Raw genomic sequence first — 22,995 nt, 5'->3', positions numbered from 1 at the left:
AGTCCCAGTGTTGTGATTTCCCCTGCCTCCACCAGTAGCAAACTTAGCATTGGTTCTAGCTGGCCTGTACTGTACTATTCTCAGTTTCTGCAATGTGTGTACTGTGTGTTCCGTAATTGCAGTACCTGTGGCAGATGTTTAATTTGATGTGGCTGCAAACGTTATGGTTAAGAGTAAACAACCATCTATCTTTGTGCCATTCTGATTGCCCTAAATTGTTCAAAATAAATGTCTTTAATAAACATAACGTTTCTCCAGAATGCTGCATCAAGTTGGTTTTTGCAATCCCAATATCCATGATTTCTCATCAGAAAATGCAGTGTTGTTTGCTTTTAATATTTAAGGATCTAAAAACCCTGACCACAGATTACCAAAGCTCTGGTTAACTATTCCTGATTTTTTAATTCTGCAGAAACTGTTCCTGGACAATCTCAGGAAAGCGCTTGCAGGCCACAGTGGGAGCAGACAGCTGACTGAAAGTGCTGCTATTGCTTGTGTTAAACTGTGCAAAGCATCTACCTACATCAACTGGGAAGATAATTCTGTCATTTTCCTACTAGTGCAGTCCATGGTAGTAGATCTTAAGGTAAAAATGTCAGTTTCCTAATTGCAATGAAGAAATTTGAATTTTAAAATACTGAAATAAACTTTTAATTTCTCCTTAATTGAATACTATAGTGTTTTTCAGTGGAAAGTTTTGTATTGAAAGTAGACAAGAATAATCTTGGTATCTGATCTATCTATATATATTTTGTTTTGTTTTAAATATATAGAATTTGCTGTTTAATCCAAGCAAACCTTTTTCAAGAGGCAATCAAAATGCAGATGTAGACCTTATGATTGACTGCTTAGTTTCCTGCTTCCGCATAAACCCTCACAATAACCAACACTTTAAGGTGAGAACACTACTTACTGGTAAGTCATTCTCCACATACTATTGATGACCTGTGAGTTATAAAAGATATGCTAACAGCAGCTGGAAGCTCATAAATAAGTTCAACTGTATAAATACACCTTAGTAATAAATCTGTGCATGCTTTTATAAACCTTTTCTTAGCTTATTAGACTTGCTCTTGCTTAGATTTGACAGCTTTGTCAATTTAATAAAAAGGCTCCAGTGTGTTATTTAGTGTGATAAGAGAGATGGCAAAGACAAAGATGTTCCTAAGTGGCTTTTATGTATTTTTATTGTAGATCTGCTTGGCACAGAATTCCCCATCAACATTTCATTATGTGCTGGTAAATTCGCTCCACCGAATAATCACAAATGTAAGTTCTGAAAGTATTTAATCAGCCCAGCAATCTGTGGCTTTTATTCAGATCAGTATCTGCTTGTTAAATACAATTTGAATAGTAGACCAAATCTTGTTGCCTGTATCCGTACAGCAAGAGTTGCTTGCTAGTAAGAAAGGATGTAAAAATCTTTGTTCACACTGTCCACCACTTGGATTCCCAGTTTGAGAGCTTGTATTCCAGTATAAAATTTCAGTAAAAATATGTTTTAATACCCTCTAATGTCGGATGACAAATGAATCTTATGTTCCCTGGTTTTATAATAGCTACTGTGTTACTGATACATGAAAAACACTCCCAGGACATGCATAGTTGCACCACCTTCTGCTGCTTCTGGCGTATTGACAGGGGAACTTAGGGGAAGAGCTGGCCTCATGGTTTTGCTCAGGGATTTGATCCAGTATGAATTTAAATAGTGTAAAATTGTAGTAAATGCTGAGTGCCAAATATATTTTGAAAGTTTGTGCAGTTATTCATCTTCAATTTGTTATTGTACTTCAAGTCACTAAAATACAACTTCAGTTTTTTGTATTGTTCAGAAATACTTTCCTGATCAGTATGAAAACAGCATCAGTCAGTGTTGAGCAAACAGCCTTACTTAATTTACATAACACTTTCTATTTCATTTATCCCCAAATCATAATGAAAACACTATATTAAAAAAAGTATTAGGCAGTTTGACAAATAGGGGAGAAACATCACCACATCTACAGTAGCATTATTTGTGGTGGAGTAATACACTAAACAAAAAATACACTAAACAAAATGGAAAATTGGTACTTCCAAGTACTTGATAGTGTCTGAAAAGCTGTATCACAATGAATTGAGTGCACGTTGTTTGTTTTGAAGTATTACTTAGTAGTGTTCAGTATCCTGAAATCTACCATGGTTTCTTGCATTTACAGTTTCAGCATTTGTGCTTGTTCAGAAAGAACGGTAATACAGTAAGCAGCTAAGTTGGAAGTACTGCTTCTGTTGCAACTCATTTAAATATTATGAGTTTTATGCATGAGAATGCAAAATTAACATATTGGTAATACCGTGTAAAATACTCGTGTGTAAAGGTTAGTTATACTACAGTTTTTATAACTTCTACAGGTCTAAAATAAATCATAATCTAACTCTCATATTACCAGTTTAACATTTGAGCATTTCTGTATTTTTGTTCTAGTCTGCATTGGACTGGTGGCCCAAGATCGATGCTGTGTACTGCCATTCCATGGAGCTTCGCAGCATGTTCAGTGAGACACTTCATAAAGCTATTCAAGGCTGTGGGGCACATCCAGCAATTCGCATGACTCCGGTAAGACTTCTAAAGAAGCTGTTAAAACACAAACCTGTTGTTTCTCCTGTGTCTCCATTCCATTCCAGCTTTTTTATTCATTAACTTTAGACTGGAAACTAGAGGGGGGAAGAACATTGCAATCCAAAAAGCAACAGAGCGCCATACATGCTCGGTAAACCTTGCAGGTTTTGGTGTATTGACTGTTTCTAGTCAGTTAGTGATGTATGTTTCTCAGTTTTCATGCTGCTTTTAAACTGGCAACATAGAAGTATTTCTTCTTTAACTGTCCTCTGTGGCTAACTGTTCATTTTAAGCTTTCTTGCTGTGTGAATAGCTAGGTAATATGACCGTTCTTGTTTAGTATGAAAACCAAAAGCATTCTGTATGTGAAGGTAATTTCTGAAAACTGCAATGCTTTTACCATGATTGGCATGAGTATCGCCTCATTTGTCTTGCTTGCTTTCTGTTGAGCAAGTTGACTGTTTGGTCTTGGTGACAGCAACAAAGTAAAAGATTTTTCAAGCATTATGAAATAAAGCCAATGTTCTTGGTTGTCTTGAAAAAAGTCTTGAGTAAATTCAAATTTGTAGATCGTCCAAATTTTTTTAGTAAGTCCACATGCAGCTGCGTTGCCTTTCTTTTGAACTTTCCATTTAGGACTTCCGATGAGTCAAGTGAACTTGGTCAGTTGTTTTAGAAGGCCTAAAATGATTCATGACAATATTCCTATTGGGCTTCTCAAATGAAAGCAAATAATCAAAATACCTTTAGTTGAAAGCTACAACATGTTTAACTTGCTTTTTACATGTATATATTCATCTGTTGAGAAAATACCAGGGGTATTGTAATGGCAACTCTGACATTGATTGGTGGTGCTTTGTCTTCTGCTTCTTATTTTCTGTTCTTATTGGCTGCTGTCGCTCACATGGTCAGATGCCAACCAGTCACTGTTTTGCATGGCAGTGGGCCTCTGTTGCTGTAAGTATGACCCATTGTAACTACCGCAGAAAAGCCTTTCCTTGCTCTGACTTTTCTGTGCATAGTTACCACTGCAGTCACCTCACTTCACCTGGGATACAGAAGGTAGCATGTTTTACATAAGAATGTAGGACTGGAGGAGACCTCTTCAGCGCCGCTCTTGGCCATTGCAAGGCGATCCCTTTTGCAACCAGTTGAGCTCCTTCCTAGAAGGAAAGGCTTTTGGTTGGTTCTGTTCTTTTCTTTCTGCCCCCTACTTTGACATCATGATGCTCTTCCAGAATCTCCCTGCTCTGGTGGTTAGAACTGTTTTCTAATTTCCAGCCTAAACTTATTTATGTCTAACTTACCCCCTTTTGTTCCTGTTCCAGTGTTGTCTGTTAGCTTCAAATCAGTGTTTATCCCCTTGATGTATTAGCAGAGAGCAGTCATGTCTCTGTTTATTGATAGTCTTCAGTTTTGATTGTATGAAGTAAATAAATTGCTTCACAGAAACGAATTAGCTTCTTTTGCCACGTGCCTCTTCTCGGAATTCCCTTAACTGTAGCAAACTAAGGTTTAGCACAGAATTACTTACCTGTACCAGTGTGGTATCAATTTCTTGATTGGATGCTTTTTATGTGGCAGATTTTATTCTGTATATTTTCACAATAACTATTTAGGAAATAGCATGAGGTTCTAATTTCTTGTAGAATTTCATTATACAATGTCATATCTCCTTCAATTACCTTGAGGATGATTTCCAGCTAGGTTTTTTTTGTTGTTGTTGTTGTTCAAAACTTATAAGCTTAGTGAAAATGAGAAACAAGTTCATGTTACTGAGATCTTCTCAAATAGTAAACTAGACAAAATAGTTTAAAAAGCTGGGTTTCTAAAGAGCATTGTATTCTGTCTTGTGTTGATATCCACAATGACAATTTTTTTGTCCAAGTTACTGCGTCGTAACTGTTTTGGTAGATGGAAGCGAAAATACTAATTTAACCCCTGCTGATATAAGATTAAAATCAATGAAAATATAAATTCTGTGAACTTAATGGAGAGAAATGAAAATCTTTTTTTCTTTGGACATACTGGGGACCAATTAATGCAAGTTCACATTTTTTTAATATATGTATTTATGTATGTGTATATATACACATACACACACTTTATATATATATAATTTTTCACAGACTTTAGCATGCATCCAGATTATTTTTGTTGAGATGCAGAAACTGCAGTTTATTGTCATACAGCAGGGTGGTTCACTTTGAAGGGTTGTACACACTGTAGGATTGAAGCATAAACTCAACTTTTTAAATCCTCTCAACCAGTAGCATCCATATACATTTATTTCACAGCCAACACTCTGTGTGACTATTTGTTAAATGTATTGGTCATATTGCTACCTGGATTCTGTTGTGTGAACAGCAGTGGTAGAATATGATATAGTTCACACTGGAGTCAAACCAAAATACCTTATGTGAACTCTCAATACGTACCTTAATATGTCCTCCCATTTCACATAAGGAAGTTGACTGGTACAGAAGTAGTTTACTGTTTTTTCAGATGAAGCTAGATTTGTTTTATTTAAGCGATGCATGGTGTACCTTGTGAAAACTGAAAGGTTCATTTTCCAGAGGTCATAGACATGAAAATGCTATCATCTAGACTGTGATTATGGCAGAAAATAAAGAGAATATTTTGCCTTGGGCAAAAAAGTTCCCTACCCTCTCATGTATTCAAGCTTACTTGGAAACATTTATTTTTATTTCTTTCCCAGACCAGAGAAAATCCCTGTAAATTCTTTCTGGTCATTTTATCCGTTTTTCTTTTGCCACTGTTTGTCTTATGCAAAACTTTTCTTATGTCCACATGCAGCTCACTAAAACAATTCTTAAGGAAACTTTAAAGAGATAATAAAGTGATAGCATATGCATATGTAAAAAGGCATTTTAAGTAGAAAGCTATGCAGCTATACTTGAGTGAACTTTATATACTTTTAAACTTCTTCATGAATTATAGATTATAAAAGCAATGCACTTCATAAGATGTTTAATTTTAACTACTATGTAGACTACCTTACTGACAATGACTGTGATTTTTCCTTCTGTCAGAGTCTTACATTTAAGGAGAAAATGACAAGCCTTAAATTTAAAGAAAAACCTACTGATTTGGAAACTAGAAGCTACAAGTTTTTGCTCTTATCCTTGGTAAAACTGATCCATGCTGATCCAAAGCTTTTGCTGTGTGTAAGTATATCATACTATTAATTCATAATAAAATTTACTTCTGAAGCTACTAAATGAATAAAAATTAAAACCATAAACCTAGCATCTAGGTTACTTCCCTACTTGTTCTTTTCTCTGGTTGTAATGCTTCTGTGCTTTCAAAGGAAAAATTCAAAACCAAAAAGAAACTGTAAGAAATTTTACAGAACCAGAGCAATACAATGAAAGGGAGCATAAAGCTCTGACTCTGAAGGGGGGTGGGGTGGGGGAGAGGGGAGTAGAACAAGAAGAAAATTAAAATGAGAAGTGGGGGGAAATTAGTCATAATTTCAATAAGTAAGGCAGATGTGATCTAAGATCTTCCTTTTTCTCAGATCTGTTTATTGTTTAATTTAAAAATATTTCAATTCTGTCAAAGATATGATATGCAAGGGGTATCATAACTTTCATAGCTTAAAAAAAAAAGAGGTACTCTTAGAGATCCAGAAATCCACCTGGTTTAATTACAGGAATGCTGCTGTAGCAGTCAGAAACATGGTCAGTCATTAAAAAGTTTTACAACTTAAACTTGCTTTCCTTTTTGCTATTTAGAATCCAAGGAAGCAAGGGCCTGAGACACAAGGTAGCACGGCTGAATTAATTACAGGCCTTGTACAACTCGTTCCCCAATCCAGCATGCCAGATATAGCACAAGAAGCCATGGAGGTAAGGGGTAAATGTTCTCTATGCGAAATGATTAGTACACAGACAAATCAAGGCTTTTGTAGAAGCTCTGAGTATTGATTAGCTGTGAAGTCCTGTGTTTTAGAGTTTGGTCTCTATTGATCTTTTTCTAAATGTCTTCTGCACTGAAAGTTTTACAGGAGAAGCCTGTAAGAAAATTTTAAAAAAGCAATTCCTACTGCCTCTTGTGACTACACTGCACCTCTTCATATGGTTTGTTCATCCCTGGTGTTGATCAAACACAGTTTGACAGTTCCTCTGTTCCATCTTTGCAGAGAGCACCATTATGCTCGCCCTTTCTCTTCTGTGTTTTCTAAATGGCTGTGAGAAAAATGCCTAACACGGTGGCTGGTCCTGTTTTCTGTTGTGAATCGGAGGAGGTTGTATGTGTGGGAGGGATGGATAGGACACTTTAAGGCTACTGAAATCTTCTTCCCACCAGCTTTGACTGAAGAAGCTAACAAATCACCAAGGTTAATTCTGATTTTTAGCCTTTCCATGCAAAGTTGCTGATTCTGTGACTTTGCCAGTTCAGTTGTAACATTTGTATGTTTTTCACTACAGTGGGTCTCCAGAGCACTTCATGCACAAAGATGGAAGGCTTCAGATTCTCCTTGTGCATAATGGAATGGAAAGATTTTTGTTGGTTTTTTTTTCAATCCATCATGCCAGTTATATTATCCTGCCATCTTTAGATTCCCATTCTAAAAAGTGCACTGTAGCATATGTGCTTCATTGACATCTTTCATGTTTTAGGTTTTCATAGATAGCTGAAAAAAGGATTAACTACACCTACGTGCTATTAAAGCTTTACATAAATAGTTGAATTTCAGTAGGTAAACTAAGGCTTTTTTGTTAAACCTTGCCTTAACAAGAATTGCCACAAATAGTCTCAATATACTACTACCTATTGATACATGAAATACCTATTTCTTGATAGTTTAATGGTAGAATTCAAGCATATTTCTTCTATAAGAATAATCCCTTTCAGTGTGAAAGTCTCTGGGGAAGTTTATATTGGGTAGTAACATCCTTACGGTCATTTACAGGAACTTAGAGATTGAAAAGTTTTGACCATTATGTAATTTAACTTCGGTGTTCAGTCTTTCTTTTTTTTTATTGATCTTGATCCCTAATCTACCTGATTATTGGCTTAACTAGCTGAGGATTGGCCTCTCATGTCTGTTTTTGACTAGTAGGTTATTAAATAAGTTCTGGAGTATTTGTTTAAGCTGGGAAGCAACTTGAAATAACTACTTAAATATTGTTGGAGAACACTGTGGGTTGTTTGGGTTTTTTTTAATGCCATTTTTATCAGTACTCCAACAATCCCTTTGCACCAGACTTTTTTTTAAATTTAGCAGGAAAAAATAGCTAAGACTTTCCACATTTCTGTCTTTAACTTGTATTTTCACCAAAGGGAAAATTTATTTGCCTGCATATCGGACAGCCCCAAGTAATAGGTGACATAAGAGGAAAGATTTTGTTTGCTGTAGTTGGTTGATATAATTGAGGATAAACAATTTCTGATCAATAATTTTCTGTTTGTTTACAGCCTTTGACCAGTTTAGTTTTTATCAGATATGTATTTCTTCTGAAAATTGTCTTCAACTAATTTATAAGTAGTTGATTTTTGAAATTTTTGTAGTTAATCTGACTAAATCAAAAGTAGAGATTAAAGTTTTGGTCATAGTTCACCAGTATGCTCTTGGATATGGTCAGAACCTCTTCTTATCAAAGAGGTTACAAAGAGCAAAGTATTTGCCTGTCCTCAGTTGGCAAAGAGCTTGAACCACAGAAGTTTTGTTGTTGTCACTAGAAGTTTATATCCATAGGATTGGTTGCATTAATTTTTTTGCAGCTGGACATTAAGTAAATATTAAAGCCCAAACCTATCTTTTAAAAACATTTTATCTGTGTGTCTGCTATGGATTTGTATGGAAATACAAGGTAAAACCTCTACGTTTGGATTATAAATATGTAATAAAGACTAAATTAAATACTTTTGACATGGACTAACAATGAACTCTTGTTTGTCTTATAAAATGCTTTTTATATCTTTCGTTGTTTTTAAAACAGTGTAACTAATATGTGATTGCACCTATTTCTTTGCCTATGCTGATGTACTTTGTAAATTTCTGCCTTTAAATGAAACTCTACTTTGTTTTGTATTTAGGCCTTGCTAGTTCTTCACCAGTTAGACAGCATTGACTTGTGGAATCCTGATGCACCTATAGAAACATTCTGGGAAATTAGGTATGTAAGTTAACTTTTGTAAATTAGAGAAATAGCTTTTTTGATTTGTCTTCTCTTTTGAAAGAGCTGTGAATGTTTTGGGAAAGCTATGCAACATCAGCATGAATCTGCAGTCAAAATTATTATGTGTATTCATGAAAAAGTTATATCTTCTTTATACTATACAAATTTAACAAAAATATAATAAACATTTGCTGGCTTTCTTAATGACTCTTTTCAGCCTGATGTTAAGGTGTAGAAATGATATTAGTTTGAAAAGTTAGAGACTTTTCCCCCTCATTCAAATGTTTTCTACTTGTTTAAATTCTATTTTATCCTTTCGGGGCTGAGGGAGGGTAATGCTAAGCAACTCTAGAAATGTGGATTTGCTAATCTTGACTCTGAAGCCCTCACCTAAAGAAGGTAGTTTGTCCTGACCTGTGGTCTCCATTTGTCTTTCCTGTGTATTTAGAGAAATTTAATTCATTAAAGTTGTTTTGCTTTTTATAACTTCACAGCAGCCGTTGCAGTTGATTTCTTGGAGAATATTAAGGGAAATGAAGTTCCAAAAAAGTCAAAGTTACACAAAACGCTAAACCAAAAAATAGGAATCTGTAAAATCAGAATTCTAAGAATTGCATGAGCTAAATTATTTTTTTAAAAAAAAAAAAGGTGATCTAATCTGAATTGGTACTGATGTTTGTTTTAGAAGAAAGGGAACAACAGTCGAGGAGGAACACTCTTACCAGCATCAACAAATTGGCCTGCATGACTGCTAAATATGGCTCAAGGGGCTTGTTACGGGATAGGTTTGGGGCTGAGGCCTACCTAGATGGGCAATAACTGAAACTCATTGCTGTAATTTCTAATAGTAGAAATGAGTTTGTGGTCTGTTCGGGCTGGGGGAAAAACCCATTAAAATTGACACTAATTTGGACCCTTTGGCAGTTTTAACAGAGAGTGTGAGGCCTGAATGGATATGAAGAAGGAACATCCCTAGATGTGTTCCTTCCAGAACAGAGTTGAGACACGTTATCAGAGCAGTGTAGGTAAACTTGTACTGCCACTGTCTGTGCTGTATCTGTTCTGTGGATAAATGGAGGACTTCTGAATCGACAGCCCTGGAGTCTGGACTTCTAACAAGTACCCAAGTTGCTTAACTTCCTCTAGGGAACTAAAAAGGCCAGCTGGGCGGTGGGAAGGGTCAGAGGGGAGATTGTCATTTAAAGTACACACCTGTGTTGTATCTATTATACATTTTAAAAGATGACGCTAGTATATGTATAGGATATTCATGCTAATTACCTATTTCTATGTAAAATGTAGTAGTATCTTCAAAAATTTTGTTACTAGATTATAAAGCTAATGCTGAATTTCATTTTGCTGCAGTTCACAAATGCTTTTTTATATCTGCAAGAAACTAACTAGTCATCAGATGCTCAGCAGTACAGAAATCCTCAAGTGGCTGCGGGAGATTCTCATCTGTAGGAATAAATTTCTTCTAAAAAACAAAGTAAGTAAATGTTAACAGCTATCTGTTAGGGTCATCAAAATGAACCGCGCCCTATGTTGTCACTCCCTTTATTTACCACGTTATTTTTATGATTGGAAGGGATTTAATAGCTATACCTACACTTCCTGTTTTCTGATTTCCTCTCTGCTGAGAGACGGTGCTTTGTGAGGCATCCTTGATTAGAATTGTTAACCAAAGTTAGGTTTAGGTTTTTTTTTTTTTTTTTTTTTTTACTTTAGCTACCCAGGTTGTTTTATTTGCCTGGAAAATGTGTATTTTGCAGAAACCTGGTGCCTTATAACTATTTCCCTAATACAAAGGGAAATAGTCCACAAGGTGAGAAAAAGGGAACGTTATTTATGATAAAATATACTTCTTCATGAATGAAATAAAAATTTCTTTTTGGATTTCATGTTCATGCGAGGGTTAGGGTTCTGACTTGCTTCTTTCCAATAATCTCAAGTGACTTTTTCCTAGCCAAATACACATTGTAATGCTATATTTGCTAGAATTAAAACCAGACTTTCTATATTACTTTTTGAATTAAAGATCTACTAGAAAAAAATAAAGGGTTTCTGTTTTTTTCTATCTGACTAGAAAGTAGCTGTGCTAATGTGAGAAGGATACTGTCTTATGTGTAGTATATAGCATGCTTGCCTTTCAGCAAGAGGATTTTTACCTTTACATGACTTTTTTCTTTTCTTCTCTTTTCAACTTTGGTAGCTCTGTTACTGATGGACACTACTTTTTGTTTGTGTTGATGCTGAATAGTAGGCTTTTTCCTTTGGTATCTCCAGTTTAATATATATTTGTAAAATATAATCTCACGTATTGCAGCTGAAGACCGTAGGCACTCTGGCTTTCTATGAATTCAGGAAGACTTACATTTGGCCTCTAAGTGGAAATCAACTGTCCTTCAAGTAGAGAGTATGCTTAATATTACCATTTTCCTTCCAGTTAAGATGTAATTAGTTGTTTTTAAAAATCTGTTTCCTCTTAGTACTTAGAAGGTGTTCATTAATATCAGGATGAGAAAAAGATAATACTTGTTATTAGAACTGAGTTTCACAATCTCAGTTCCTGCTTTTCTGATCAAATATAAAATGTATGGAATAAAATGTACAGTATTCCTGAGCTTGACTTCTTTAGACTTAGTTACATCTAAATTATATTTATGTTGGTATGTATTCTGTGCAGTAAAACCAAGAAGCCTATAGGGCTTTCGGGAGGCTCCAAGGAAGGGAGGAAAAGGCATCATTTGTGCTTACCTCAAGGTGATGTTTTTTGAAGATGACTCTCCAGTTAATTTCTTAAGGGGAAATATGATTCTAAGATACCATTGATATGGGTAACTTTATAAAGCCCTGAGAGCACCAGTGTGAAAAGTATTGTGTAAATGTTGAAGAGCTTTTTACCTTCCTGAAATCTGTCTTTTTTTACCCTTTTTAAAAAATAAAGTGATTTATTGTTTTTCTTCCCTCTCTTTATAGCAATCAGATAGGAGTTCCTGCCACTTTCTCTTCCTTTATGATGTCTCTGGAGGTGGACCCAGTCAAATTTCTCTTGACCATGAAGAGATGATACGCTGTGCTCCAGGAGCTACCCTCAGGAAAGGGAAAGGGAATTCTTCCATGGTAAGTAATATAGAATAATAATTCTTTTTAACACTTGGGGAGAAAAACCTGTGTGGAAGTAGAAATTAAATTACTGTGAGAGTAATTTTTAAAAATAAAATGAACTATTTCTGGGGAGGAAAAGACATCTGTGTCCTACATAACATATGTATCTAATGTGCTGGTTAATAATGATGTTTCAGACTTTAAAAAGTCACACCTTTTTCAAGTTAAAATGTTGGTGAATATTTTTTTTTCATAGGATTGCACATAGCATCCCTCCACATTAGTCTATTGTTAATAAATCTGAAATCTCACTTTTTAAAGTATCGTGTGCAGTTTGAATGTACCATGAAGGATCATAAAATCAAGCATTTTAGTAAGGTATACCCTTTGACAGACAAATTCCTCAAGCCTAGTTTTAGTACTAGTTCTAGCCGCAGGAAAAAAATGAAGAGGATATTTAGAACATCTTTTATGAGCCAAAACTTTCATTTTGTTTTTTAATGTACACTTTTCAAGTATCAATAAGATTTTCCTAAGTACATGGTTATCCTTAGGAAGGGAGCAGGTTCTTAGCCACTGTGTTCGTGCAACAGCACATAAGACCTCTGATCTTGTTTAGGATTGCTTGTTCCTACTAGAATAAAAGCAGTTTTGAAGAACAATTTGGGTAAGGCTGAATTTTAGTAAAATTGCCATATTCGTAAGCAATATTACCAAATCTGGAATTTTCTGTTTCCCAAGGAAAGTACAGCAGGATGCAGCGGAACACCGATTTGTCGCCAAGCCCAAACAAAATTGGAAGTCGCCTTATACATGTTTTTGTGGAGCCCGGATATTGAGGCAGTCCTTGTTGCAATGTCCTGTTTCCGTCACCTCTGTGAGGAAGCAGATATCAGATGTGGAGTAGATGAAGTCTCAGTGCATAATTTTTTGCCAAACTACAATACTTTCATGGAGTTTGCATCTGTTAGCAATATGATGTCAACAGGTAAGAATCATGAATCTGTAAAATACCTACCTGTATAATAAGACTACTATTTGTGTTTGAGTTCTTTAAGCAGGTTGAGATTCTTAATTTGATTGCTACTCCTGCTTTCACTGAAATATCTTAATCATTGGAATTCCTAGAAAGAGTAGGGAATTTAGGTGACTCAGTTCATGAAGATTTTAAAGTGTAACAAGAAGAATCCTTTTCTAAACACTTTAAGGGGATATGTTCCTCTGTTTAATAATTACTTTCAAAGATCTCATAATTAATGTAGGTGGGTTTTCAGAAAACTTGGTTAAATGTTCTGTGCTCCTTTGTAGGGAGAGCAGCCCTTCAGAAGAGAGTGATGGCATTATTAAGACGCATTGAACATCCAACTGCAGGCAACACAGAGGTAAACTTCTTTCTGAATTTATATACTCTTTGCATGCCTATTTTTTTGAAAACAGAAAATACTGTTGCTACAAGTAATTTTGAAGTTAAATCTTGATATATCTTATTTTAGGCCTGGGAGGATACACATGCAAAATGGGAACAAGCTACAAAACTAATCCTTAACTATCCGAAGACCAAAATGGAAGATGGGCAGGTGACTATGAATTTTTCCGTAGGTTCAACCCTTAGAAATTCAAAATAACTATTTAAGCTTATTTGTTTTAAGGAATTGAATTTTAATCTAGAAAATGAGTTTTGTAGGCAGACTTAAGCTCCATTTAAGTATTCCAGAAAAATACCGGTAATCAGTTGTCCACTATGCTTACTAAGAGACCAAGAAGTAATTTGATTTAAATTGCTGTAAGGCAGATGGAGGCCGAGCTTAAAAATTAAAAAGCAACTGAAGAAAAGAGTAGTGAAAACTCTGGAATACTACTAGAGAAATTATGAAATCCCTTTCACTGGAATTTTTTAAACAAGCCACTGGCTATCATGATTTAAATATGCTTTATCCTGGTGCAGAGTAGGGAATTGACTAGGCAACCCCCTTCAGTCCTTTTTAGCCTTGTTTTTTCAACTTCTCTAAAAACAGTGCCTCTGTATAGATTTCTGTTCATGCTATCACAATAAACTGTAAAAGGTGAATCTTACAAAATTCTTGAGGCTGGAATTGTAAATGGCAGGATGTGTTACGGAATACTTTACAATTTTGATCTCTCTCCATTAGTTACGTTTAATTGAAGATATTTCATCTTCAGCCATTCTTTTTCAGGTTACTGAAAGTCTTCATAAGACAATTGTTAAGAGACGAATGTCACACGTTAGTGGGGGAGGCTCCATAGACTTGTCTGACACAGATTCTCTTCAGGAGTGGATCAACATGACGGGGTTCTTATGTGCCCTCGGAGGAGTGTGCCTACAGCATCGTAGCAATGCGGGATTAGCAACCTACAGTCCACCTATGGGCCCTGTCAATGAGCGTAAGGGCTCCATGGTATCTATGGTGTCCACTGAGGGAAATGCAGAGACTCCCGTTAGCAAATTTATTGATCGATTATTGACTCTGATGGTCTGTAACCATGAGAAGGTGGGACTTCAGATACGGACTAATATTAAAGATCTGGTGGGTTTGGAGTTGAGTCCAGCACTTTACCCAATGCTGTTTAACAAATTGAAGAATACCATCAGCAAGTTTTTTGATTCTCAAGGACAGGTAAAGTGTTGATATATTCCTTCACGTTTGTGTCTTAATAAAAAGCGTCAGTCTTGTCTTTCACATAAGTAACTGAAATTGGTACCTGCTCATGTTTTGTACAAAAAACCTGCAAGCGTTGTGATTGTATTTCACAGCATGCATTAATTATTGTATTTGTGATTCCAGGCTATATTTAACATCAAGTAATTGAAAACATTCTTGAATTCTTAATGAACTCTGAGTACAGAATCTGTGAGAATGTTCTCAGAATCATTATGGCTGGTAGTATTGACATATATAATCTTGACATATATTGGAATTCTTTTGGCTAGGTGATACTAGAAAAATGCTTGTCCATTAGATTTTTGAAATGCTGCGGTATATTTGATAAATACCAGGGGTTTTTTTTGTTTTCTGTGTAAAGAATTAAGACCACCAATTTTCTTCCTGTAGGTGTTGTTAACTGAGACCAACACACAATTTGTAGAGCAAACCATTGCTATAATGAAGAATTTGCTTGACAATCATACAGAAGGGAGCTCAGAACATCTTGGACAAGCTAGTATTGAGACAATGATGCTAAATCTGGTTAGGTAAGAGAAATCCTGTTGATGTTCCTAAACAAATTAATATGTTTAAGTAGTGAGGTAGACCCTTCTAGTTTATATCTTTTCTACTTGCATCCATGGAGAAGCAGCAACTAATTTTCTGATCCTCCTCCTTATGGTTCTGACAACTTCAGTAATCATGGAGATCATTTATACTGTAGCATAAAGTATGCTGATGGAGGGTGACTTTTTTTTTTTAAAAGAACTAACCATTCCATAGCTTGGCCTCATTCTTGTAAGCATTCCTGGTTTCTTTTCTGTACAATGATGTTAATGGTTAAAAAGCAGCTGAAGGGCAGATTTCTGTTCAATTTTATACTAATAGAAGACTTATTTGGCCAGAAGAAATTTGGTGCTAGTCTTCAGTTGATATAGGGGCTGGCTTGCTCACTTGGAAACTAAAAAAGGTAGCCCAAACACTTGCTAACCCATTATGCAAGTCTGCTGGGTCAGCCAGTGTGTAGGTTCCAGCATGGAGCTGAAAAGACTTGTCAGATGTGTGGGCCTTGTAGTATGAAGCATTTAATCAATCTTTTTGCTTTTTTCTTCAGGTATGTGCGTGTGCTTGGAAATTTGGTACATGCAATTCAAATAAAAACTAAGCTATGTCAGTTAGTAGAAGTAATGATGGAGAGGAGAGATGACCTTTCATTTTGCCAAGAAATGAAATTTAGGTAAGTGTTGCATTATGTAACTTCTAGGATAGTGTAATGTGGACAAGTGTAATTTTGTTTGGTTACCTATTTAAAAAAGTAAACCAAAAACTGTGTCTTACCAGTATTGCTGGTATAGGGATAGTACTCCTATCTTTGTCTTCAGAATAATTTAGAGCCTGGTGCTGCATTAAAATTTTATTTTGATTGTGGGGATACTAAACACATGTAAAAATTTTGTGTGTGATACAGACTGGAGTATTACTTGGTATAGTAAAACTAGTTCAGTTCATCTTCAGTGTGTGGTGGTTCAAATAGTTCGTACACTGAATTTTAATAATTATGAATGATGCCAACAGTAGTAAGTGTGTTTGGGGGAAGGGTTGTTAAAAATAAAACCAAAAAAAGAAAGCTAAAGCAATATATCTGTATGTAACAGGAACAAAATGGTGGAATATTTGACAGACTGGGTTATGGGAACATCTAATCAAGCAACAGATGAGGATGTGAAATGCTTGACAAGGTAAGAAAGACTACTCTTAAACAGTTGCTGAAGTTGCTGACAGTGTTCCAGGTGGCATTTGATATCCACAGATGAGCTGGCTCCTGTGGACTTCCTTTAGTGGTAGTAATTTTAAGAAAAAGACAAAAACTGAAACTTAAGTTTTGGTGAGCAACAACAGAATTATATTTAATGCATAGTCTTAACTACAATGGCTCTTGAGGTGTTTTTTCTGGTGTTTGTTTTTTTGGGTTTTTTTTAACTTACTGAATTTTTTTAATTCCTTTTAATACCTTTTCTGATTTAGTATTAGGATTGAACATCTTATTTGCTAGAGCTATATCTTCACATGATGCATTCTGAAGAGTAAAATCATCAAACATTATAGTGTTGAATTTATACTTAACTGTGTTTTTAGTGACAAATTTGGTTTGCAGTTGTTGTCCTTAGCAGATACATTGCTTGAACCTGTACCACAAAATGTAGTAGCTTTTTTCCTGATGGACAGAACTTTACTAGAATAACTTTTGTTTTTTTTAAAAAGATTCTTTTCATCTGTGGTTAGATATATAAGGAAAAGAGACATGCTACTGGGTGGGAAAATTATCAAGGGGAAGGGACTAATTCTGCTGAACTGATTCACAGCTTATTAAACTTTGTTTTTCAGAGATTTGGACCAAGCAAGTATGGAAGCAGTGGTCTCTCTTCTTGCTGGGCTTCCATTACAGCCTGAAGAGGGAGATGGTGTTGAGTTGATGGAAGCAAAATCTCAGTTATTTCTTAAGTAAATAGTGACTTCTAACTATTTTTTGATACAATGACTCTATGTAGATGCAGCATATGACCTTTGTTACAAACTGTGTTCTTTCTTCTAACAGAAATAATTTTATTATCCAAACAGAAATTACCTCTTATATATCCCATTTCACAAATCTCTGCCTCCTAGGTTTATGGAAACATTTTCATTTAGAAAATAATTATAAAATTTGGCTTTGTTTCTGCTTAATGCCGATCTATGCTCAATTCATGGGAGTGATTAGCTTGCTTTGATATATTTTTATCCATGAAACTTAAAATCTCTTTCAAGACATCTTTTTGTAAAGGCACACCTGTGAAATTCACTTGCTTGGTTTGAGAAAATTTGCATACAAATTTTAGGACAGTGCCTTCTGGTTGTTACAACACATTTGAAAGTTTGGACTATGCTACAAGAAAGATTACTTGGGACAGTTATGAGATCTTTTGGGAAGCTTATTGTCTATTTGCTACTGTATGTAAATCTCTTCAGACGGTTGCCTTTTCAGAATCTGTTGTACTTATCCAAGTCTTTTTCTTTTTCTTTAGATACTTCACACTGTTTATGAACCTTCTAAATGACTGTAGTGAAGTTGAGGATGAAAGTGCACAAACAGGTGGCAGAAAACGTGGAATGTCTCGAAGACTAGCTTCGCTGCGGCACTGCACTGTTCTTGCTATGTCAAATTTACTCAATGCAAATGTGGACAGTGGTCTTATGCACTCAATAGGTAAAGTAGTTAGAGATAACTGTGCATAAATGAATACATAATGAAGACATTGGTATTTAATTTATTTTTACATCTTCCTTAGTAGTTCTGGGTTTTTTTAATCAGGCTTGGGCTATCATAAAGACCTCCAAACAAGAGCTACGTTTATGGAAGTCCTCACCAAAATTCTGCAGCAGGGAACAGAATTTGATACGTTAGCAGAAACAGTGCTAGCAGATCGGTTTGAGAGATTGGTGGAGTTGGTTACAATGATGGGTGATCAGGGGGAGCTTCCTATTGCTATGGCTTTAGCCAATGTGGTGCCTTGTTCTCAGTGGGTAAGTTGATTCATGCATTTTATTTCCTATGTTTTTTGAAAATATTAAGACTTGAAATAAAAATTAGTGCAAACAAAGGGTATAACAACAGTCTGCTAAAGAGAGATTAGATCTACTGTTCATGATAGCTAGCCTTTCTTAGTATATTCTTGAAGAGTGTACTGAACCTAATTGTCAGACATCTTGATTATAAACTGCATTTTTATAGTAAATTTTTAGTTAATGTTCAGGAATAGTTTAATATACAGTTATTGTAATAAATGCATCTGTTTGGACTGGTTATTTATTACAGATTGTGTGTGCTGTAATGCAGACCAACAGAACTGTATTTGCTGCTCTAGATTTTAGCAAGATGAATTGGGCTTTGTTATACAGCAGAATAACTGCTTATCTATCTGGACTGACCATTATGAATTTGTATGACTGGATATCGTGAGGCAGATTTTTAGAAAAGAAATAGCATAGGAAAGATTTAAACAGAGATTGTGTATGCTTAATTTGATATTTACATGCAAGACTCCTTAGCAGATTTAAAACATTAATACAAACTGCTTTGTGGTTTTTTCCATCTTTTTTTTTTTTTTTTTGTACTTGCTTTGGCTCACTACTAGTCAGATTAACATTTCATTTGCTTCTTTTAAGGATGAGCTAGCTCGTGTCCTGGTCACACTCTTTGATTCCCGGCACTTGCTCTACCAGCTACTCTGGAATATGTTTTCAAAGGAAGTTGAACTAGCAGATTCCATGCAGACACTCTTCCGAGGAAACAGCTTAGCCAGTAAAATAATGACTTTCTGTTTTAAGGTATATTATCTAATCTTTCCCTCTGCTGCAGATCACTTCAATAACAGGAAAAGTTTAGTAACAGAAAAATAGAAAATTACTAGTCTGTGGTGTTAAGCACTTGAGTAACTGGATTAGATGAAAATAGTACAGAGTTGCCTTTGGGTCTTGGTTTAAGTTAGTCTCAGCTCTCACATCTGTTAAGTTTAGGGAGTTTTGCTTTTAATGTTTTAACATTTGATGAACCAAATCTTGTAGATATCTTATGCTCAGGCCCAATTAAAAAATACAAATCCTTCTGGAACTAACCTTCTGCCAAGACTTCATGACTCAACCAGTTAGGCTTAAGCTTGCAGTTAGTCCTCTTGAAAATTTCCAAGGCAGTAAATGTTTCATCTTGCCTAGTTTGTAGATTCTGCATAGTAAAGAAGAAAACTGGTCGCAGTAACAAAAATGTTTGCAAGATTTGTAGATTTTAACAAAGATTACTAGTTATTTATAAAACACAACTGATACAAACAGCTAAACATTTACAAATGTTTTAGTTATCTTAAAGTCCTTCCCTAAGTAATCTTCAGTCATAGTAAGGGTCTTTAAACTTCTGACTAGTTTAGGTATATGAGGCCAGTATCAGCTTGAAGACTGTTCCTATTGTCTTTTTGTAATAGGCAATTTAAAGATAGGAGACAAAAATCTTAGGTCTTGTTCATGCTTCCATTTCAATTTAAAAAGTTGTATACAGAGATGAAGCGTTGAGTCAGTGTGCTCTAAGAAAGAATCCTATTTGGTTATTGTGGTTATTAAAGTGACCTATAGTTTTCTCTAAATAGGAAATGAATTAAAATACTTAGAGAAATTGATCACAGCTATATTTCAGAAGTGAAACTATAATATAGAAACACCAATTTTACAGAAATCTGGCTTATGCCAAAACAAATAAAGTGTTTTCAGGCTCTTTTAACAGAGAATTTTGGAGTGTTCCTGTGAATTGCTATGTTAATCTGGCCGCCTATTCTGATTTTTCTTTCTACACAGGTATATGGTGCTACATATTTGCAGAAGCTTTTGGAACCTTTATTAAGGACTGTGATCACATCCCCTGAATGGCAGCATGTTAGCTTTGAGGTGGATCCAACAAGGTTTGAGATTCAAGGGGGGGAGCAAATGTATTTATTTGTAAACATGTTTCCCAGTCATTGTAAATATAATAGGATTCCTTTTTCCTTGCTGCAGATGTTTTTCTCATACTTTCCTAGTTCTCCACTCCTCACTTTACCAGACACATTAATTGTATCTGCAATACTTATACCCAGGGAGAATTGTATAGAGCCGTCCAACACAGCGAGATGAGTTTTGCTGCGTGTCCTCTAAGCCCTGAGAGCGTAAGGAAGATAGAGAGCTCTTGCAAGACCTCTCTTACTTGCTAATTCATACTTTTATGTAGGCCACTAATGTGGGGATTTCCAGTAGTAGCAGAAAGCATCTGCTTTAGGTCATTGAATTAATTACAGAAACAAGATGGAAAATGTACCCGTTGTATGTAGTTTTTTTGCTTTAATTTCTCTTATATCACTTCAAGACTTGGATTTAGTAGCTGTTGCTCTGTTGCTTTGAATTAGCTCTAACTTAGAAAAACTTTAAGTAATCATCTTTTAAGTAGCTTACCAAAAGATAGGCCTTCTTATTAATAGTTTAACTCTCAAATATCTGTGTCTACCTCAAAAATTCCTTTCAGAGAAACCATCGTCAAACTGATAATGTAATTGTCAGTTGGAATTATGTATGCATGTGTTTGTATGGAGTGATGTAAGAGAATCACACTTTCAGCTGTCTCTTTATTACTGAGTTTTAAATGACCTTATATTTGTAACTTACGTGGTTTAAAATGTTGATGGAAACTTCTGTGTAAAAGGTCATAAATATTTCTGTAAGATTTCTATTTACCCTGGGAAATAAGGTTACTACCAAACATATAAGTACAGTTAGTATAATTTATTTGATTGCTGGTCATACGTGGTCTGTTTCAGGCTGGAGCCTACAGAAAGCCTTGAAGAGAACCAGCGGAGTCTTTTGCAAATGACAGAAAAATTTTTTCATGCAATCATTAATTCTTCTTCGGAGTTCCCACCACAACTTCGCAGTGTGTGCCATTGTTTATACCAGGTATGCCTGCAATGGTTGCCTGCCCCTAAACTTTGGGCTTTGTTTTTATAATTCTAGCAGTTTAGAGCTTGGTCCACTAGTGGGTGCATAGTGGGCATTTCTTAAAGACTGTTTTCAGACGTTTGTTAAATAACAACGATCTAAATCTAGGGACTGAATGGTGTTTAAAGACTTGGGTTGGCAATGAGGAGGTGACTAAATATTATTTTTTGAAGGAGTTGAATCATAGCTAAGAACTCAGACCTAATAAGGTAGCAATAATCTCTGCTTTAGCATCTCTGTGGGAGACTGAAGTTTAGCTAAGGATGTAATGGTTATACTTGCTTTTATCAGTTTATCATGTGGGCCATCTATAGGGAAGGCAGCAAAAGGGGAAAATAACAAAATAATCACTGCTGGGTTAAGAAGAATGCAAAACTGTGTTTTGAATATAGAAGCAGTGTATTTGTTTACTTTTTATACAGGATCAATTAAATCAGAAATAAAGTTAATTATCTAAAAGTCTTACAGATCGTGCCTTTGATAAACATTAACTTTGTGAATAAAATAGCTACTTGTGTAGTTACTGACTCTAGATAGTTGTTCTCCACATAAAAATAGAGGCAATTTCTTCAAAAGCATTTCTCTCTGAAGTAAATTTTTACAAAAATTGTCTATGAAACGTATTATTCAGGTCATTGCTCCAGGCATGTTGTTTAGTTGTCCATTAAGGTGGGCACTATCTTATACTTTCTGCCTTTGATAGAAAAACAGGTTAAGAAGGGTGTAAGATGCTCATAAGAAAAAACCTGTATGCTATTCAGTGGGACCACAGTAGTTACAAGTCCGAAATTTTAGAAACTGTGGATTGAAGCTGTGTATAATGGAAGGAAATAGACGTATAAAATGCTGTTGGTTGTATTTGTCAGAGAATTGTTTGTGGTTATATGTGCTTCCCTAAAGAAAGTAATTTGCGGGTGAGGTCAAGACACTGCATCATTCAGGCTTTATTCTGATCACACTCAGTGTCATGTCTCGTAATCGTGTTCCGTAAGCAGGAGTCTCTAGGTTGCTGTGAACAACTGTAAGGAAAGCCATTCACTTACACTGGGAAGGAGGTCCGCTGGCATATGATTTGGTAAATAACATAAGCCTTGTAACTGGGATGCTGCAGATGCTCTGTGCTTTTGAGGATGATGGATTCTTGTATTTGAGAGGTAGAATGACAACAGGAATACATTTTGGTCTATGAAGTAAAACATCTTCCGTCTCCTGTGGGCAGCACATTCTGATGGAGGTACTATTGCCTGTCAGAGGCCTGACTATGTTATCGTATGCAAAGGGCTGCTGTACGTTGATTAAGCAGCTGACCAAACATTCTGCAAACACAGTGTTGAGAAATTCAGCAGGTAAATAGGAGGAAGAGAACCTGGAAGAGACAGACAAATGTATATATAGAGCTCTTTTAATGAGGCAAATTACAGAGATTGACTTCTATTTGTGGCTAAAACTTCAGTGCTGTCACACAAACCTTGGAAAGTTACCAAGCTGGGACCAGCCTCTTCTTGCTTGTTTCTGGTACCATTTATAAATGATGCTTAAAGAGAAGAAGCCTTCCTGAGTGGTGCACTGTCCACTGTAGCATAAGTTCTATTATAGTGGTACCCTCCTGGCTGCCTCGTGTTCAAGTACCGGCATTCCCCGTCTCCATCCCCGACTCCTCTGCTCTGTCCCGTTTCTGCTGCTTTTTGTAGCAGCTCAGCAGCAGGTTGCTGAGCCCAGTATGCTTATAGGTCTCTCCCTTGGTCTCTGTGTATTTCTGATGGATTTAGCTGCTGCTAAAAATTCCATTGGGGGATACTCCTGCTTCCCTCAGGGCTCATAGGAAATACAATTTCCAGTCCTGTTGGAGAACTGTCACAGAAGAGCTGTGCATGGCAGAATATTTGAGCCGTGATCTCAGTTAAGTGGTCTGGAAGAGCTGCTTTTG

The 22,995-nt window shown here is 35.8% G+C and overlaps 1 protein-coding gene across 12 annotated transcripts in view; it reads left to right on the top strand.

Moving 5' to 3' along the window:
- The window catches only part of NF1 (neurofibromin 1), a 102,988-nt gene that overhangs the window by 19,363 nt on the left and 60,630 nt on the right, over positions 1-22,995 (top strand). For 8 of the 12 annotated variants that reach the window (XR_012651124.1, XM_075033037.1, XM_075033040.1 and 5 more), the window contains 22 exons: positions 413-586; positions 774-896; positions 1,195-1,269; positions 2,465-2,596; positions 5,653-5,787; positions 6,358-6,471; positions 8,666-8,745; positions 10,114-10,237; positions 11,728-11,871; positions 12,598-12,844; positions 13,165-13,238; positions 13,350-13,451; positions 14,052-14,492; positions 14,928-15,067; positions 15,634-15,756; positions 16,175-16,258; positions 16,905-17,021; positions 17,582-17,763; positions 17,869-18,080; positions 18,723-18,884; positions 19,899-20,002; positions 20,891-21,026. Coding sequence is in view for 11 of the 12 variants with exons in the window: in XM_075033037.1 (XP_074889138.1) it covers positions 413-586; positions 774-896; positions 1,195-1,269; positions 2,465-2,596; positions 5,653-5,787; positions 6,358-6,471; positions 8,666-8,745; positions 10,114-10,237; positions 11,728-11,871; positions 12,598-12,844; positions 13,165-13,238; positions 13,350-13,451; positions 14,052-14,492; positions 14,928-15,067; positions 15,634-15,756; positions 16,175-16,258; positions 16,905-17,021; positions 17,582-17,763; positions 17,869-18,080; positions 18,723-18,884; positions 19,899-20,002; positions 20,891-21,026 (3,225 nt within the window). In the remaining variant the exon portion in view is untranslated. Of the gene's footprint in view, positions 1-412; positions 587-773; positions 897-1,194; positions 1,270-2,464; positions 2,597-5,652; positions 5,788-6,357; positions 6,472-8,665; positions 8,746-10,113; positions 10,238-11,727; positions 11,872-12,597; positions 12,845-13,164; positions 13,239-13,349; positions 13,452-14,051; positions 14,493-14,927; positions 15,068-15,633; positions 15,757-16,174; positions 16,259-16,904; positions 17,022-17,581; positions 17,764-17,868; positions 18,081-18,722; positions 18,885-19,898; positions 20,003-20,890; positions 21,027-22,995 lie in introns of those variants that run through there. The other 4 variants (XM_075033036.1, XM_075033041.1, XM_075033039.1 and 1 more) reach the window with 2 other exon arrangements.

Source organism: Buteo buteo, chromosome 7 (genome assembly GCF_964188355.1).
Source record: "Buteo buteo chromosome 7, bButBut1.hap1.1, whole genome shotgun sequence".
Classification (NCBI taxonomy): Eukaryota; Metazoa; Chordata; class Aves; order Accipitriformes; family Accipitridae; genus Buteo; species Buteo buteo.
Note: the sequence above shows the minus strand (reverse complement) of the source record. Positions and strands in the feature narration are given on the sequence as shown.